The 19,757-nt window shown below is 37.7% G+C and overlaps 1 protein-coding gene across 1 annotated transcript; it reads left to right on the forward strand.

Annotated features, from left to right (window-relative positions):
- On the forward strand, positions 1 to 19,448 carry LOC108682070 (calcium/calmodulin-dependent protein kinase kinase 2). The gene is made up of 10 exons (XM_047880061.1): positions 1 to 56; positions 5,678 to 6,821; positions 7,071 to 7,124; positions 7,906 to 7,957; positions 11,182 to 11,370; positions 12,162 to 12,272; positions 13,025 to 13,032; positions 13,246 to 13,461; positions 13,693 to 13,930; positions 18,977 to 19,448. Exons 1-10 carry the CDS (start codon positions 1 to 3, stop codon positions 19,390 to 19,392), a joined length of 2,484 nt encoding a protein of 827 aa, XP_047736017.1. The 3' UTR covers positions 19,393 to 19,448.
- The last annotated feature ends 309 nt before the right edge of the window (positions 19,449 to 19,757 follow it).

Raw genomic sequence — 19,757 nt, forward strand, 5'->3', positions numbered from 1 at the left:
ATGGCAGCGACGGAGCGAACATCCAGACCACGTCTGTCACGAAGCCACCTCAGGAGGTCAGTTTACGGAGAGGGTTTTCAAATGCTTGGTTTGATTAGTTACCGTAGTCAATAATTATTGATATTGGTCAATAATTATTGATAATAGTCAAGAATTAGGGGCAGTTATTATGGTGCAGTAGTACATGCATTGACAATGGTCAATTATTATCGATAATGGTCTATAATTATTGATAATGGTAAATAATTATTGATAATGGGAATAATTATTGATAATAGTCAAGAATTACGTAGAGGCAGTTATTATGGTGCAGTAGTACATATGTTGAGCTTCAGTTACAATCGTATGTCATGTATCGACTATCTTTTACAGTTCACTCAATATTATCTCGAATGAATCACTAACATCCATTTTATATTGATAAGGATAATTATTTCCATTGATGTCTCAATGTCTCAATCGACAAAAATGAATAAACATAATAGAATGTCTTCAGTTCCTTCAAAAAGAAGGCATCTTTGTATACTGAATAATGGGTATCAAGGAAACTTAGAGCATTTAATTTTTTATTAGATTCCAATTCTTGGTACTTGGGTAATTTTGTAATAGCTTTCTTAGTAATAACTAGCAGTAGGAATCTAGTGTTAGGAGAACTTAATTATTTCGAATGTAAAAGATATGTCTTGGTCTGGTAGATGTAAATTGCATATTCAAGTTACAGTTATAAAATTTGTATGAATTATAATATGAAAATTCTAATTAATACAGTGTTTATTTATATAAAATACTCCTCTCACATTTGATTTGCTGTCGTAGCATACTACGTTACTTACGTCTCAGCATTTCATATCTGCATTTTATTGATTTTATATTTATATTTTGAATCTTTATTTAAGAAAATAACACTACCTTGGTAGGTAGTGCGATAAGAGAGATATATTTCATAATTGTAGTTGAACTGAGATCATCAAGTGAATAGTTGAGTACATCGTCTCATCCGCTGTTTGTGGGATTGTTGACTTCGGCATGCGAATTAGAAAACATTTATTGGTGCAGAGTATAGCGCGGCCCGATACAGGGATCATGAGTTGTGTTACTGTGCCGGTATGGTACCGTGTGAGTAGAGCAGCACAATTAGGTGGCACAACTGTGCCGGTATGGTACCGTATTTACATCGTAGTGTCTGGGCTGCCACACACTACGCCGCGTGTCTTTCGCTTTCCATTGATCAGTGCATCTTCCGCTGTTAGTGAGGTAGGGTTGCTGTTCGGAGCTCGTCGCCGAGTTTATCGACGTGGTTGTCTTTAAATAAAAATTTCCCCGATTCTATTATAGTGGCTAATTCCCATTATCTTAGGGAAAATTGTTACGTGATCTTTGTTACAGAGGAGGAGGCAGCATTATTGCAATAAGTCCACGGTACTTTCACAGCATTCGTTATCCATCCTCCTTTGTCAAGTGACGAATTGTGTCCGTGTGCTGCAGTAACTACTGATTTTGGAGCTCGCATTACTCGAAAGTCGAACCCTTCATTGGTATGATAATAAATATAATTCACTACCTCTTACTATTATTCTGTTTATAGAAGTGCAAACTTACTAATACGGTTGGTAAACTAGGCAAAAAAAATACCCTCATAACCTAATTTGAATCTAGATATTCATATTGCACGATTTCACTTTCAGCGGTATATATTAGTCCTGTAAAACGTTAACATACCAACAAATTATTAATTACATGAGCTCTAGTGCCTCATATATATTGATGGAGCATGCTGTTTTTTTATTTATTCTATCATTTATTCAATTAGACTTTCAACAGTTGTTTCATGATCAATCGCTTAAAATAGATGCTCGATTGGTAATCTGATAGCGCTGTCTTGAATATATAAGTTTTAAAGTTTACTGTGCTGTGTAGTCTGATAAGTGATAACTCTATTCAACGTGCGGCTACTGAATTTATACATTATACATCATGCACCAATCATAAATACAGCTGCTATTGATGTTCAAATTCGAGGCTGCATGCCGCCGCCATGCCAGTACTGTAATTTTGATAGAGTGGGTTGCTCAATTGTAAAATGTTCTCAAAAGGATTAACAGCACGAAATAGAAACAATCATTAACATGATTTTATTATTTATATAATTCATTTTAGAATTTATTACTTGCGCTGCAACGAAGTAATACTGTACATTTTAAATTACTTCCATGTCTCTCTATTGCCGATTTCTTCTCAATCATTGGAAGCTTCTACTTGCATACGCTGCTTGTGTTTAGTTAGGTTGGAGCCTCAAGGACAGGATGTGCGAGCCTCGCCTCCGCTGCTGCGAGTCTTTTGTCAGCGAGATCTTGTCAACCATTTCGCCTGTGATGGTCATAAACTACTCATGATAATCTGTCATGTAGGAATTAGATAATCTGTCGTGTAGCGGCCGCTACATGTAGCGCGCTACTGCCCACATCTGACTGTAGAATCATATCATCCATTCTATTTCACGTGGCATTGGAACTTGTTTTACACGGCTTGAGATGAAGCGTCTACCATATTACCGTATAAATGTAACCTCTATAAAACCTCTATCTGTAGCTGCTCCTTTCCAAAAGTTTAAACACCTGTCACTATGGAATTGATTGAACAGATGTCAATCAGCAAATTTCGGAACATTTACACTACGCTTTAGAGGAAGAAAGTGCATCTCTGCAAAAAGCTCTTCATCGGTCACACTGCAGTAGAAAGAAATTCAGTCGGTATATAGAGCATCGGTGATGTAAGGATGTAACATAGGTCACTCTGTAGTATATAGAATACCTGTCACACTGCAGCATATGGAACATTAATCAATGTGCAGAAGTATACGGGGGTAACAGTCACGCTACAGCAGCAACGATATTCTCTCAAACGAATGTTATTCTCCAACCTTCCTATTGTTGTTGCGTTGCATTAATTAAATTAGCGACGAAGTAGTGGAGGAAGCGCGCCTTCCATTGCATTTCTTAAGCTATTGTTACTGTTAACATAACGTGAAGCTCGTTAATTCCAGGGAGTAATCACCCATTCATGTGTGCTTCCAATATGAACGATATTCAAACGTTTGAGTTGTCTTCCTCGTTACACGTACGGTGCTTCTTTAACATATCGAGTCCCGTTGCTTTTGCCTCGAAGATTCTTTAATTTGTATGCTTCATCAATGATTTGAAGACGAGGCAGGAATTTGAACGGACCTTGCAATCGACGAATCAGATTATAATCTCGCATTATGCTGTATTTGTAAATCATCCACAAGTCTATAGGTCATGCCGTATTGTCTATAGTTTTGCTGTTACAGTATCTGTTCTGACTCCACCGGAGAATCATGTGTTTATCTCTCTTAGATTACAGACAAAAATAAGATTACATTCAAAGATATCAATAAGATACTGCATGGTAGTGCTGCACTTCTTGTCTTACCTCAAAAGACTTTAGGAATGTGTGAGACATATGAACGTATTTATTAACGCTTCTGTTGGAAGCGAAAGCAATGTGTAGAAAAATAAATTATGCAGGAACTCGAGCCAAATAACTTCGACAGCTTTTCTTTTGCGAAAATTTATGAGAAAAATAAACTAATTCTCGTTACATAATTTACTTGTATGACATCGACAATAACGTACGCAGAAAATAACGCTGATTTCAAAACATGCGATCAGATCGAGGTTTTTATCCAAGTTTATTACACTATGAATACAATCATTGTAATTGTATTTGCAACCGTTTCTTCTATTGATTTTAGAAGAAACTTATATGGATTTTTATTTAGATTTATACTACTGTATTGGTGCAGAAATAATCATGTAGTTATTCCATTTATGATGATTTATTTTATATCGTTTACCTTGCTACTATTGTGTTTCTAGGAATAGAAGGATGTTATTTTCTAATGAACGTCCTTTTGTCTGATTGATCATTGTTATTCTAGCATGTATATCGTCTCTCATTTCTTCCTTGCTGTTGCGCCCGCAGTCTGAACTAGCAAATCCAAACAAGTTTGTATCTTGGTTATTAAATTTAAACTAACTATTCACTCACTTTCAACGTTAAATTCTTCTCGCTTATTATTCCCATGATAAATGTTAGGTAAATTAGGCAGTAAATTACTCTATACTCTCTGAATGTAATTTTATTCTTTCACACAAATTTAGCATCTAACAAACATACCTTTAAATGAGTTTATGACTGAAGATGCGATTGTAATTTATGTATAGAAGCGACGTTTTAAACACAACATGACGAACGCCAACGAGCTCTATTTCTGCCTTACACCCGCATGTTGTTTAGGTGAACGCTTGCCAGGTCATGTTGCTTTACACCAGCATATAGACTGCATGTTGAACATAGTGGTGCTGCAATCAGGCTGCTTGCGAAATTCATGAATTGTTGAACCTGGCACTTAAGTAACTCTTTACACGTGACCAACGCAGTGCAGCTAAGGCAATTTATACAGTTTCGTGGCTCGCTGAAACTGACATCGTGATTAAAGCTCAATACGCGCTATACATTAATATTACTACTTTATCCGAACAATCTTTTCTACCTTAATTTACTCACAAGTTTGACTGGTGTCTTAGACGTTAACCTAAGCTTTCTGTTCGGCGCTCGCGTACCCTTTTCTCTACTTTTTTGAGTCTTCAATAGCTAAAGTGTCATTGGCATGCATAGGACGCAGGGGATGAGGGCACTTATTGGTTCAGCAAGATGGCAATGGTGTTTACAAATGTGCTGCAGCGATGAAACTCCTGCAGTGGTATTTAGATCCTAGACGTGGTCTATCGGTAACGCAGATTGTCCAACGTTGCAGCATTCAAATGAATAAATGATTAACTCAATGATGACTTTCATCATCATGGCAATGTTGTTAACATTCGAAGTCTGATTTATATTGCATGATCTTTGCAATGATCTTGGTCGATAAAATTGGTGAAACATGTCACATCAATCGAACTTTGATAGCTTTTTTTCTTCATGGCTGATACAAACAAAGTTAACAAAGAAAGGCTTCACTGAAGCAACTTGAAACTCCCTTAGTTGCTCCGCTACAGACAACAAAGTCATATAGAAACTATTTATTTCCATTAATACAGTTATTCAGCGGTGCAATTAAGATGTCGCCGGTATTGCGGTTAGAAGTTGAGCAAGCTATTGTCTCAGGGAGGCACTATAACAACCTGTTAGCAAAAGAGCTCTACAACTATGAGACTAACTTAAAAAAAATAATAAGCTAGACCAATCAACGGTAAACATAAGTTACTTACTTTCAGAGGCACATACTGGCGAATTCCTCATTTAATTTCGAACATTTGTTTCAAGGTCAACGCAAGTAATTCTCATGAGTTGTTGAGCTCTGGGCAACATTTTGTTAAGTCCCTCCTGCCTCATCAAGTAGGCTGTTTTTGCGAAGAGCAGGGAGAGCACGGCGGCTGATGGTGCCTCTTTAAAGCTCATCGGTGTGCTGAATGAACCTTTCTGTATTGTCGGATGTGCAAGGCGAACATGACTGTTTTATTATTATAAATATTGCGTTGAATAGCTATTGACTTTTTAAATTTCATTAGAATTATTTGAAGTACAAATCATTTCCTTTATTTTATTGGGTTTTTACATAACTTTTTGGTTTAAATCTTGGTTTTATTTTTTCCAGACAAAGTTGTTTTGAGGAGACTGAAGAGAATCAAAGCAGTAGTCGTCGAGGCTCGAATTCATCGCAGTGTTCGGAAAACTCTGGGGGATTATCGAAGCTTTGCGATGAAACCAGCGCCTTGGCTGGAGCCATCGGTCCTCAGGGTGTCCTTCCACTACCCCAATCTATCATGGCCTGGCCCCAGGATAACCATGCAGGGGCAAGCAATGTCCTTGTGTCTACAACAACCTCGACAGCAGCATCCCCACCATCTCCTGCACGAACGTCCCCTCAAGTGAAGCTGGATATGGACATCCCTGTCCAAAAACAGTACAACCGATGGCTTGCAGACTTGACTCTCCAGGATGGGGACAGGAGAGGCGATGAACGAGGCACTGGACAAGCTGAGCTCTCTAACAAATTGGAAAATTTAATTTTAATTGATGTTGAAGATAATGAAGGAGGGGATAAAAGTGATGCACCGAGTGATACTAGTCTAGAACCATGTGATGCGCGTGGAAATAGGATTAGCCGTAAATCTAACCACTTAGAGAAAGTTATCAACTTGAAGCAAGAGACGGACGAGGTTCTCATAAGTGCGTCCGATGCCAATAACGTTACTCGTCCAACTATAACAGATATCAACAACGAAACCAAGAATTCAAGCAAATCTGTGACAAGGTCGTCAATTGCAGGAATTTCTACTGATCTTATTCACAGCGACACGCAAGGCGACGTAGAGATTGATCGCATCTTCGAGCCTTTGACATCCATCGAAGAAGATCAAGCTGTCGTCGCTGCCCAAACTTCGATGACCACGTGTAACAACCAGCTGCAGGCTCCTAACGTAGAGCAAGGCAGTGTTTTAGGTTCTCGACTTCCTCACCCTCGCAGTGTTGAGGATGGCAAACGTTCGCACAGCATCGAGACGTCGGTGTCGGAGAGGCGAGGAACCCACATCGCTAAGCTCATCACCAGCAAGAATGGGAACCTGACAGGAGATAAACCAATTTATCCGAACGTGCCCTTCTCCCCATACGGTTCTCCCTCCTCCTCCCCCAGGCTCAGAAGACGGCCACTCAAAGAAAGTCGGCGCGTCTCAATTGAGACTAACGGCGAATACACTCAGCTCAACCAATACAAACTTAAACAAGCCATAGGGCAGGTTAGTGCTCCAATTTGCCGTCGTTAGTTTTGATTTGTTCAAACTAACATTAGTTTTATCTCTTTTTCATGTTTTATGATTAGATAATAAAAATTACTAATCCAGCGAATCTCAAATAATTACATGTATTTTGGATTAAATCAGAAAATAGAACGGTTGCTAAATTATATATTGTGCCTGAATCTTATGCATGATTAAGAACTTTTTACAATCTTATACAAAGTTTAAGATTTATTCTTCTGTGTGCAGGGTTCTTACGGCATCGTTAAACTAGCTTACAACGAAGAAGATGAAACGCACTACGTAAGTAGTTTAGCATTTACATTTTTGGTACGGTTGTGATTGAGTAACGAGCCTTACATCATAAGGATCCAATCGTGGTGACGAAATAAGCATATTATAATAAAGTTTAGTATCAGTCTTCTTCTGTACGAGTTTCGTCCGTATGTTTGTTTCTTCTGAATGTTTTTTTTTGTGTAGGATATATACTAATAAAACTCATATTTTCCTAATAACACTCAATAGAGCTATACTCTTTTTCTGTGCGGTGGAAAAGAGTGATGGCCTTCATGCTCGCTCTTCCCCAAGAAGGAAGTCTTTATTTGACCTTCATGCCACTCCCAGGGCTGCTTTTGCATTTTCTCCTTTACTCTGATGGAACACCGGCCCTGTGTTAGCGAGTTAGTGGTCTTTCTCCGGAAACTCCTTAACTTCTCTACAGCCGCAGTGGCTCTTGGCGTTCAACGAGGTGGCGTTGAAAAAAACACACACAAGATAAATCGTTGTTCCAAACAGTTAAATGAAGTAAACTTTCAACACAGTCTATCATCAGAAGGAAACTCATTTAGTGCGTACACATTCATTTTCGGTAATTAAAGTAAGCTAGATTGAATGCCTTTCTGAGAATGAGATTCGTTTGCTACCAATCGTTTATATAGTTTTGCAAATGAGACTCGCGCGCTACCATTAGTTTATAAAGTTACTGAAAATAAGATTCGTGTGCTATTCCTATGTAAGAGCGGGAAATTCCATAATTATTCCGCCTCAATTAGCGATATTCACATGGTTTTCTTGTTATTTTCAGGCCATGAAGATCCTCTCGAAGAAGAAGCTGATGAAGCGACACGGCTGCTTTGGTAAGCCCTTGCTATTCATTACTTATTATATTAGCATGCAATACTGCAATGCCTGTCTCAACACCGAAATGTTTTTCCATTGTTTATTTAATTTGAGGCGCTTTTGTCTCTAAATTCTGCATGCTCTAGTAAATCGAACGTAGCGTATGTCACAATTAAATGGGTACCACGCCGATATGCGCAGACAAGTCAAGTGAATTTAATTAATAGCAACTAATATCCCTCAATTCATCCGTTACTAATATTTCATATTGAAATCTATTAACAATAGTATTATCTTCTTCAATTAAACAATCTGTTATCATATAAATAGATTTGTTGCCGGTCAAATGAAGGCCAATTAATAGCTTTCGAAGGAGACCTTGTGCAATACAGCGTTGCCGAGTGCCATCATTTGTTATAGCGGACGCAATCGTCGTCCTCTTGATTGCGAACAAATGCAGTTGTAGAGTCTATATTTAATATGGATTGGTTTAGTGGTTTGACGCCTAATGAGTTGGTGCTTCAAAAATCAACAACCTATAAATTGTAAAGAAAAATATAAAAATATGGCAATAAAATAAAAATTTTGTAATAAAATTATGAATAATTGCATTGCTGTCCTAGATAGGCATCAAGATGCAGGGGTGTGCGCATATCATAGAACTGCTATAAATAGTTCCCCTATTTAGCTACCAGAGATCGCTCAACTCAAACTCATTGTGACGTCTGAGGCTGCGTGCCTTACGTCCTAATACGACGTTGTGACGTAGTTCATAACTCTTATATTTGCTTACATTTGTTGGAGTTTGATAAATTTATCTCGCTGAACACAGCTAGGATGTTACGAAAGCTTGATTTCAAATATATATGATAAAGATTAACTGGTCATTAACCCAACCAGATGAAATATTTGTAGCTAAATATGCTGAAAGAAAGGTTACCGATGCCTTAATGCTCGTCAACGCTGCGGGTATATTTACTTTCTTTTTTCATTCTGTATGGGCATGAATGAATTGCATGATCCCGTCTTACGGCGCGCGATATCCGGTTGCATATTCGCCCCACTAGCACCAAGATTCGAAGGCCTAATTTTGCGAGTTACAACATAGTAGAGTATCTTAGTTCATAGTAGGATATCTTGGTAGATTTTCTTAACACGGTCTCGGAAACACGGAAAACTGTGAGCCTTAAAGGCTTTGTTTAGCTCGCGTGTTCAGTGCACCATGTAATTTGTTGCATTTTAAACATTATTTTCATCTTTTTATGTGCCATGCATGTCGACAATTGTGCATTCTTGCTTCAGTGTGGCATTGATGTTATGCACTAAATATTGTATTTCGAAAGAATATATTTATATTGAGTTTTATTTTTGTCGAGCTCTTAAATGGTACATGTTGCATTTTTTAATTTACGTTTAATCTTATTATATTTTTGCCCATTCATATCTTTCTTCCTTCTCTCGACAAAGTTTTCTTCGAACCGTATATATATCCTTGCATGTTACACTTTGTGAAATTTGTTCCTTTCGTCTCGTCTCTTCGTCTCTTTTTTATTAAATCAAGTATATATACTTCTGAATAAACTGATAATTCATCATCTAGCATTGAATTAGCAAGCAATATTCATCATGATAATTCATCACATCAAGCATCTTCTTAAATCAGTTTTTTTTCTTTTATCTTCTTGAAATTATTCGTAGGTTCCTATTATTATTTTAGTACGTATGTCAAAACTTTACTCTGTTGACCTTGTGTTTTCTGTCATCTTCATCCAGCCTCGTGCTCAGTACGGAGAATCGAATGCAGTTTCTGAAATGCCCACCCCGACAATTCCAATTTTACAGAAATTGCTTACGTGGGACAACAAATAAACAATGAACGAAATTACGTTAGGAAACATTAAAAGAAATGAAAGAAAAATTTATATCTTAGATTATAAATTAATCTATAGTACTCATTAGCTCATGCTTGTCAACTATCCCTAGATTTTATCTTCTTGAATTGCAGGGGATCTCCTTTTAGGGGAATTCTTTTTTGGTCAAATTAAATCATTGTCCAACATCTTTTCCGATTTTTCGTTTCAATGTATTTTTATTTAGTCAGGCTTTACTCGTTTAGGCTGAGCAAAACCTTAATTCAGTCAATCACTACAGAGTATAATGAAGTACTTAACTCTGGATATTAAATTAATTAGACAGACAGAAGATTCCATTCCATTTCTTACAAGTAAATTCGGTACTTAATGATAAAAAGCGTACGAGTTCAAATTGAAATGCATGTTTCTGTGCGTCCGTCTAGTAATTGATCTCTGAAAATGTTTTTGCATGTTCAGTGGATAGATTTAAAAATATGCACAATATTTTCAAGTATTTCGTGCTTGCACTTAAGTTTTCATGCACATAAGCTCCAAAGTCTTTAGTTGCATGCAGAACTATGAAAGTGAATAGAATTGTATGCACTTGCATGCTGCGAAATGCTATGTTCAATGTTCCTTATATCATATAAGTTTCATGACCGACACCTATCAAAGACTCATTATTATTGACCGACACATATCAAAGACTCATTATTACTGACCGACAGATACCTATCAAAGACTCATTATTATTGACCGACACCTACCAAAGACTCATTATTATTGACCGACACATATCAAAGGCTCATTATTATTGACCGACACATATCAAAGACTCATTATTATTGACCGACACATATCAAAGGCTCATTATTATCGGCCGACACATATCAAAGACTCATTATTATTGGCCGACACATATCAAAGACTCATTATTATTGGCCGACACATATCAAAGACTCATTATTATTGGCCGACACATATCAAAGACTCATTATTATTGGCCGACACATATCAAAGACTCATTATTATTGGCTGACACATTTCCAGGACAATTTCATGACCGGCCGATATCTTCGACTCATTTATTGACCGACATGTACCGGTACCTCAGACGGAAGTCAAACAAATGTCAAAAACTCATTACGTAATTGTAAATCTGTGTTCTCAAAGCAAAAATTCATGATAATATATTAGATTCTTCAGATATTTTCTACTCTGCTTGCGAAGGTTCTAAATATAAGTTCTTGTAAGTAACCACATGCAGAAATGAAACGTCTGAACTCCTTCAGCTCTCAGTCTTTTGCCTAGTCTCGTGTATTATATATAATTATTTCGACCGTCTATATCGGCTGGCTTCCCCAATCGTTTATTCCCCGGCACAATAGTGAAGGGCCGCATGCCTCCACCCCGGTCCGGATCCCGGGCAGGTCCCACCCACAGCACCAGCGGACTCATGACCAACCCCCTGGCGCCGGTCTACCGCGAGATCGCCATCCTCAAGAAACTCGCGCACCCCAACGTCGTCAAGCTCGTCGAGGTGCTCGATGATCCTGACGAGGATAACTTCTACATGGGTGCGTATGACCCTGTTGCCGCGGACATAGTGGCAAACCAGAGGATTTATTAGAATCAGTTCATTTTTAATCGCCTTATCTAATCAAGATTTAAACCAATATCTTGTGTATGATAATGCTGGTATCCATAATCCACGATACTTTACTGGTCTACTTATAGGCCCCACAAATGAACTGGAGGAAGAGTCTAAAATACTATAAAAAATTCTCTGCTCTGCTACTATGGCCTGAGGACACTTGTTGCTTCTCTATGACGATCCAATTCTTGGAATTATGATATCTGCGGATAAATTTATCGAATGTTTACCTTGCACTGATATAAATTTTTCAGTATTTTCTGGGTTTCTCTTTGTTAGAGCTTTCACTAGTGAAAATACGGTTGATAAGGCAACGGTGTACAGTGTGAAGCCTGTAATTATGAAAAATAAAAATCTGTGCTCGAATATATTACGTCTCTTTTGAAAATCTGATAAACTTAGAGCCATCACTATTCACTACATTGGAACAGATTTGAAGAGAAGATGAAACAGATATGAACATGAAAGAATGACAGGGATACTTAGATATTAAAGAATATGAAACATATGAATACGGAAGAATGACGGGGATTCTTAGATATTAAAGAATATGAAACAGATATGAATACGAAAAGAATGACGGGGATTCGTAGATAGTAAAAGAACATGAAACAGATATGAATACGAAAAGATCTAATGACAGGGATTCTTAGATATGAAATTAATATGAAATATATGGATGCGAAAAGACTGACAGGTATTAACTTTGTGCAGTGTTCGAGCTGCTGGAGAAAGGCGAGGTGATGGAGGTGCCTACGGACAGCCCTCTCTCCGAGGCCCAGGCGTGGCTCTACATGCGAGACGTCATCCTGGGCGTCGAGTATCGTGAGTTGTAGCTTCTTATTTGAATATTTGGATGAATATTCAGGGTTTCTTGTGTAATTCTAATAAGAATATTTGTATGAATATTCAGGGTTTCTTGTGTAATTCTAATAAGAATATTTTGTATGAATAATCAGGGTTTCTTGTGTAATTCTAATAAGAATATTTGTATGAATAATCAGGGTTTCTTGTGTAATTCTAATAAGAATATTTAGTGCTTCACAGTCGAGATTTAACTTAAATAAAATCAATTGCTGGTCTCAGAATATTACCATCTCGCGAGTATTCACTGTAATTGAGTTTGTCAGTTTAAAATAATTGTGGGATGAACTTCTACTATAATGAAATAACGGAAGTATAAAATAAATTGTGTTTATTTTAATTCCTATTTTGGAACAAAATTTCTTATGGTCTACTGGCAATGAAGTGCCGCGCGTTCTGAAGTACAATTTGGCTACTACCAGGCACATTAATTAAGCCAGTCGCACGGTTTTAAAGGAATGTTTTCTACCCGCTCTCATAGGGGCTCCATTGCAAACTGCTTTATTAGCGTGGATAACAGAAAATGTCCTTTGTTGTTTAGAGGGCCAACATTTTTGAAACCCGAGCTTGTAAGGTATAAGTGGAGCTCATGACGAGGCGAATGAATTTTAATTAGATTGTTCATAATTGTGAACCTTTGTGCTCTCTCAAATTCTGGCTTAAATGGCAATTGGCGATGTTGAGTCAAAATTTAACTATACTGGTGCCCAAAGAAAATGGGGTGATTTGTTATTGGTTTTCAAACCAGAACACTGATAACACAATGCTGAAGTACGTTGATGGTTCAAGGGACTTTGAACCTTTAGCTCATTTAGATCTGCAGTTATATAGTAACATCAACTTGAGTCAAAGCTGGCATGGAATTTTTTAATTGAAATTTTCTTGCCAAATGAGATGCGTAAATATGTATAGAACTGGGCTGTCCTCATGACAGGCTGCAGACCTCTGGGCTCTTGGCGTGACGTTGTTCACGTTCGTGTACGGACGTCTGCCCTTCCACGACGACAACATCATCGTTCTCTACGACAAGATTCGTAACTCATCCCTCACATTCCCCGACACGCCTTTTGTTTCTGATGATCTCAAGAACCTCATCTCCCTTCTTCTCACCAAAGATCCTGTTCAGAGGCTCACGTTGCCCCAAATGAAGGTGATCAGAAAATTTTTGTAATTTTCAAACTTTCTGAAGTGGTCTTTGGTGTATTAAGTGAATAAATTGTTTTCGTCATTATTTCTTTCGAACTACTTCGAATACATTGCTACTGTAGACAAGTGGAAGAGGCGCAAGCCACATCATTGCAATTTTTTCATCTTGAAAAAGTGACCACTTTTTTGATGATTGTTCTTATGGACCCTGTAAGCTACGTGTCATTGCCTTCAGGTGCATCCGTGGGTGACAGCGGGCGGCCGCTACCCTCTGCCTTCAGAAGAAGAGAACTGCAAACTTATCGAAGTGACTGAGGAAGAGGTGTCGACATGTGTGCGCTCCATACCAAAGCTGGACACTCTCATCCTGATCAAATGTATGCTCAAAAACCACAGCTTCCACAACCCATTTCGTATGAGTGTCTTATTGAAGGAACAGTTTTCTCGCACCGGACGGTCACACTCCGCCCCGGGTTCGTATACGGAGCGTCTGCAGAGGTACGGGCGCATGAGGTTACTGCCGGTCATTATTTTGGCGTATTTGTCAGCTAAAAAACTTAATCTCAAGAACCTGCTGAAGTAGAAAGCCTGTATTATATTGTTTTTATTAACTCACATGAGTAGTATAGTTTTTGCTTCTAAATCGATAACATTTTTGAGATTTTTACACGCATGGTGAGATTTTTACGGAACTATGTTTTTAGAAAATATTACAAACTATATCAAACTATGCCTGCTATACTGCCTGAAAATAGACTCGTTCGCTTTTTAGTTTGTTTTAATATAAACTTAATTTGTAATTATCTTAATCCCAAGCTTCGTTGCATCTGAATAAAGTGCCCACACTAGCATACACTTCTGTTGTTCGGCTTTTTGACCGTAGATTTTGCTCTCTCTCGCTCGAATCCTTCTTCTGCTTTGTTACCGTTTAGTCTCATGTTTAAAAACTTAGTTTCCCCACTGCTATTATCCCTTGCTAATGTGATAGGTAATTGCAATGCGTAGTTTTTTAGTGTTGTTACCTTACTCCAAAAAATTTCTGTTGTTATTACTTTGTTGATGTTGCGCTATCGTTGATTAATACTAGCCATAACTTGCACAGACTCAGACCACAGCTATTGTTTGCTGGTGGTTAGGTTGTCATTAAACATCGGGACATTAATTTAGAGTAGTAATGTCACTCGTATGCTTAAATCACAGATTGCCTAGAATAGTATAGTAGAAAGATAATATGAATTTTTGTGAAACTTTCTTTGAGCGTAAGTTTCTCATTAATTTAGGCTCATCTCATTAGGCTAACGTGCACACAATTTATGTGTGCACGTTAGCTTGTCGACGTGCTTTATTAGACCAGCTGCCTATGATTCATCCTGCTTATATTTATAGGTGACTTTACGAAGCTATCATATTTTATTACAATCTAATTTTTTTATTTCTACCCGAATCATCTAATTCTTGGCTGGGATCAAGCTCGGAAGTTTTTCCAACATATTTTGTTCTTTGCTGCTTGTTTGCTCACGCTGAAATATTTTTAGATACTATAATTTTGATAACGTGCTACGTGTTTTAATCGTCAGTTATTCGAATTTCATCTGATCATGTATAATTGTTTAAAAATGAATCCTCGCACGTGAAGGAATCGAACGACTGCTATAAGGCCCTCTAGAAACACGATTTATTATTAATCGATATTTATTCATTATAATTCATTTTTCTCCTACCCATGCATCCTTTTTAAGAATCCCTTGACACTATCAGCTGTGATTCAACTCAATTTAATCTCGCTTTGCCCTTAACTTATTGTGACAAAAGTTTTTCCCTAAAGAGAGAAACCAAAAGAGAATACATTTAATAAGCGTTATTGAATTTATTGATATATTTAGTAGTTATCAATAACATTTTATATATTACAAACATCATTATTTATTGAACTTCGACATGAAATACACTCGATTTGAGCTTTATTTCAAGGCACCCGAAAGTTATGATTGATAAACATCATTCGAGACTCATGCTCATAAATGAAAGAACTTTCAGTGTCAGTCTGCGTCGTCATTTTCTCCCCAAAGTTCGTTAGGTTCGTCGTCCATCGCATTTTGTTTAAATGTAATTTATCCTGCCAGTAGATTTATATGCTTCCTGCGATAATTAGATTTATGATTTATTGCAACAAATCCGGGAATCATTCGTCGGCTGCCATTGCTAAAATTCGATTGTGGCCGTAGCTAAGATAGCGTAGATGTTGCTCATTTTCTAAGCTATCCTTTGGTAGCATTTTCTGAATGAATTCGTATGCCTCAACTTTGTAATCTGTTCTGGTAATTCCTTCGATTTTATCCCAATTTTTTCACTGGGTTCGTCATGCCAGATTCGCTATGCATGCAGAAAAAGGCAAGCACGCGTTAAATTCCCCAGTTTTTTAGTTAAATTAAAATTTAACTCCAAAGGAAGGGAAATAAAATTTAATTCCCCAGCGAATAGCTTTGTGCGGGCTTCCTAGCTGTTATGCCTGCGTCAAGTTCTATTAAAATGTTCGGTTGACCTCTAATTCTGACTGTCTTGCGAATATTCTCAAATATTTTCGCCTTTTTTATCTACGTGGGTTTTGCTCTTGTTCTTAAAAGTGGCTTGGCAGTTTTCTGGAACATGGCGAAGGTAAGATTTTTTTCCTTATTCGTACACTCTCAGCCTCAGTGGTGCACTCTTGGCCTCAGTGGTATACCCTTTGCCTCAGTGGTATACCCTTGGCCTCAGTGGTATACCCTTGGCCTCAATGGCATTATAACCTTGGCCTCAGTGGGAGATAAGGACTCTTCAATGGGTGAAAAGAACGACGCGGCAAAAGGGCCCGAATTCTCAACAATTATTACGACCTCGGATCAACAATAACTGTTCACTATCCGATTCATTAAACTAATCCTGCCAAACGCTGGACTGGAATTAAATCTCTGTAGAACTTACGACCATCGTAACAATTTGTGAGAGTGCGGCTCCTTTACGGTAAATTAACTAGAACAACTTATTTGTGATCCTTAACGTACTTAAGAATGGATCTATAATATATAATCAGTCAAGTAATTTTTTCATAAATCATCGAAGTTCAATTTAGTCTTTGACCCTCTACCGCCTGATGTCACTCTCCGGGAACATAACTTTCAACATAAATTACACATAAACTATTGAATGTAGCAACCTGAGGACGTTTGTACGCAACAGAGAAGATTTTAAAGTTGTCGTACGTGGCGGCAACCATCAGTGCAAGTCATTTTGCGCTCACTAGAACGTATCCTTTTTGGGAAGTAGATGTGTGAGAATATTGCTCCGGTTACTCATGTCAGGCGGTAGAGGGTTAAAAACCTTCGTTCTAGGCACTTATACAGCTGAATTATTTGTGATAATGTGCTCCGCTGATCGACTTGTTCAGTTTCAGTTCATATCCATCCACATGTTCGACAACTTCGGTCGCCATGTGATAGCACGTCGTGATCGGTAACGAGCGATACATTTTACATCCATGGTTTGAAATACGGACAAATCAATTTTAACACGGATAATAACTCTTAAACATTTGCCTTTAAATGTGTTTGGTGACTTGAAGTGCAGCACCGTGCTCGAGCGGAATGGTCAAGATGATTAATATGCCATATTTTCACTCATTACAACAATTACTGATGTCTAACACAACGTTACAACAATTTTTTTATATTCGACAACAGAGAAATATTTGAGTACGTGCCGAATATTTTTTTTTGTTCAGGGCAGTATTAGCTTCACTCGCTTACGCGTGTCTTGAAATTGTAAGTCATTCAATTGGATTAATCTAATTGGATGGAGTTGGAATTAATTGTAAGTCATCCAATTAATGAACTCGTGTACATAACTGCATCTCTGTACGCATTGACCGTATACTTATGCAAGCTTCGTGTTGGGTGTTGCCTGTTGTGCAATCTGAACGAGTGTAGAGGCACCCAGACTTGGGCGAAGCGAGAGCTTATTCAACATTTGAACCGACATAGAATATTACATGTAATACCATTCAATATATCTAGTGAGGTACCAATATAACATCTTACATAATCCTTTACACGTCATGCCCTGCCATACACTAGTGAGGTACCAAAGTAGTGTCCAGCATTATCCATCATTCGCCATGCAATACTATACATTATAGTGACTAATTAACATTAAACACTATAGTGAGGCACCAGTATAACATCTTACATAATCCATTACACGTCATGTCCTGCCATACACTAGTGATGTACCAATTTAGCACCCGACATAGTATATTACACGTCAAACTCTGTTATGTCCATAGTGATGTACCACCGTAGCATTCTTTGCATTAAGTAGTAAAATCAAATTTTACCAAAATATGTCCATATATCACCGTAGCAATATTTACATTATGTAGTAAAATCAAATTTTACCAAAATATGTCCATATATCACCGTAGCAATATTTACATTATGTAGTAAAATCAAAGTTTACCAAAATGTTTGTAATAATGTATCTTAACCTTATATTCATGGCAGAGGATCAACAATAACATAACATGTTACTGGAACATTATGGACACAATTCACCTAAAATTAAACCTAAATAACTACTTCGGACGAAACAATTCTTCATTATTAACTTCATTATCAATTACTTCATTATTATTCCTTGAATTCGTACTTACATTTTAGGTAATTAAATTAATAATTGCCTCGCTTCACCTTGGTTACTAATTCACTGTGATCACTAATAATACGATGTGCAATTTAGATCGAGCTTTGGTGTTATATTTAAGTTTGGTTTTAGTTTTAGTGGCCACATGTTTTACTGACTTTATTTTCTGTTTCAAAAAAGGATGTGGTATAAATTTAATATTTGTCCAAACTTATATTTGAATTTATTTGTTTCGCATATTAAGCATAATAATTATTCAGTATTTTGAACTTAAACAAGCCGGCAAAATATTTGTGCGGAATAATCTCACAAATTTGACTTTAATATTATTTCAGTAAAGAACATCAAACTCTTATTTATTTATTACTATTCATTTTGCAAGGTATAATTACTGACGGTTTAAAAGAATTAGAAGCATGCACTTGCCTTTGGTGCATTATGAATGAGTGAATTCAAGAAAGAGAGACTCGTGTATGGAAGGTATAACTCCCCGGGTGTTGTATTGCCTGAACTCTCTGCGGTAAATTTCTGCTCATTCCTCCCCACAACTCGTTCACTCTTTTTAATTAACTCTAAAGACCATTTAGCGGGCAAGGATAGTCCGACTGAGCTGTTTAGTGCTTATTGAGTTCTTAATTATATGCAGACGGCGTCTGTACAACATTCTTGAAATTTCAGTACAATTTAAAATCAATTCGTCTCCTTGCGAGACAAAATTTGTAGACTTAGATCAAAGATTTCTTCAAGTAAATGTAATCGAAATAATCCTTGCCTGCTAAGGGACTCATTAACATATTAACCGTAACAATCCATGTTACTAATGCTTGAATTATTGGCCTGTATAGGAAGCAACCGCTCGACGCTGAGTCGCTTCTGCCGCCGCTTCAAGAAGTGGAAGCCGCAGATGGAAGCCTCATTTGAGGCTCCAGCTTCCCGCAACCTCCCCTACCATGGTTCCTGTACCACTCCACCCTCCCCTGACCTCTCATCGTCACGATCCTCATCCCCATGGCCCGCTACTCCCCAGTCATCGTCACCTATAGTGTCGTCATTGGGCTCAGTTTCTTCATTGGCATCATTGACATCAAACTCCAACTTCCCTGACCTCCTTCTTAATCCTGAGATGCCCGGAGATCCTACGGTGCCCTTCGCTTCTGTCCTGCCCGCCTCCGACTCAGTGCAAGCTGGGGCAGCCAAACCTTCATCCGAATTGTTCGTTCCATCATACGTGTCTGATGCTGACGAGTCTTGCCGACGTTGATACACGGGTCAGGGCCTATACTTTCAAAAAAAGTTAAGAGATCGTAAGTTCATCAACCAATCATTGACGGCTTTTCATGCAAAATCCACCAATCATAGACAAGAAAATAGAGCGTAAGTACTTACGTTCACTTAGTGAGTTTTGAAAGTATGGCCCCAGCAGAGCTACAAATTTCGTCTCACTTTGGTCCATTACCTCAATTATTGTCTGGTATTGGTTTGCCATTTTCTTTCCCGCAGATTTATATTTGCTTGAACATGGAGGTTTTTTGTTACCAAAGAACTACAATCGTAAAGGAAAATTACTTGACTCGATAATTGCTCTCTAAGAAAACCAATGAATCGTCTTGTCCCTGTGTAGTTACA

This window comes from Hyalella azteca, unplaced genomic scaffold (genome assembly GCF_000764305.2).
Source record: "Hyalella azteca isolate HAZT.00-mixed unplaced genomic scaffold, Hazt_2.0.2 contig4579, whole genome shotgun sequence".
NCBI lineage: Eukaryota > Metazoa > Arthropoda > Malacostraca > Amphipoda > Hyalellidae > Hyalella > Hyalella azteca.

Excerpts from the sequence above, each read along its gene's own strand:
- LOC108682070 (XM_047880061.1), top strand. The coding sequence starts at position 1 with ATGGCAGCGACGGAGCGAACATCCAGACCACGTCTGTCACGAAGCCAC. Across the intron at positions 7,958-11,181 it reads GAAGCGACACGGCTGCTTTG|TGAAGGGCCGCATGCCTCCA; the intron begins GTAAGCCCTTGC and ends CCGGCACAATAG. Across the intron at positions 13,462-13,692 it reads TCACGTTGCCCCAAATGAAG|GTGCATCCGTGGGTGACAGC; the intron begins GTGATCAGAAAA and ends CATTGCCTTCAG.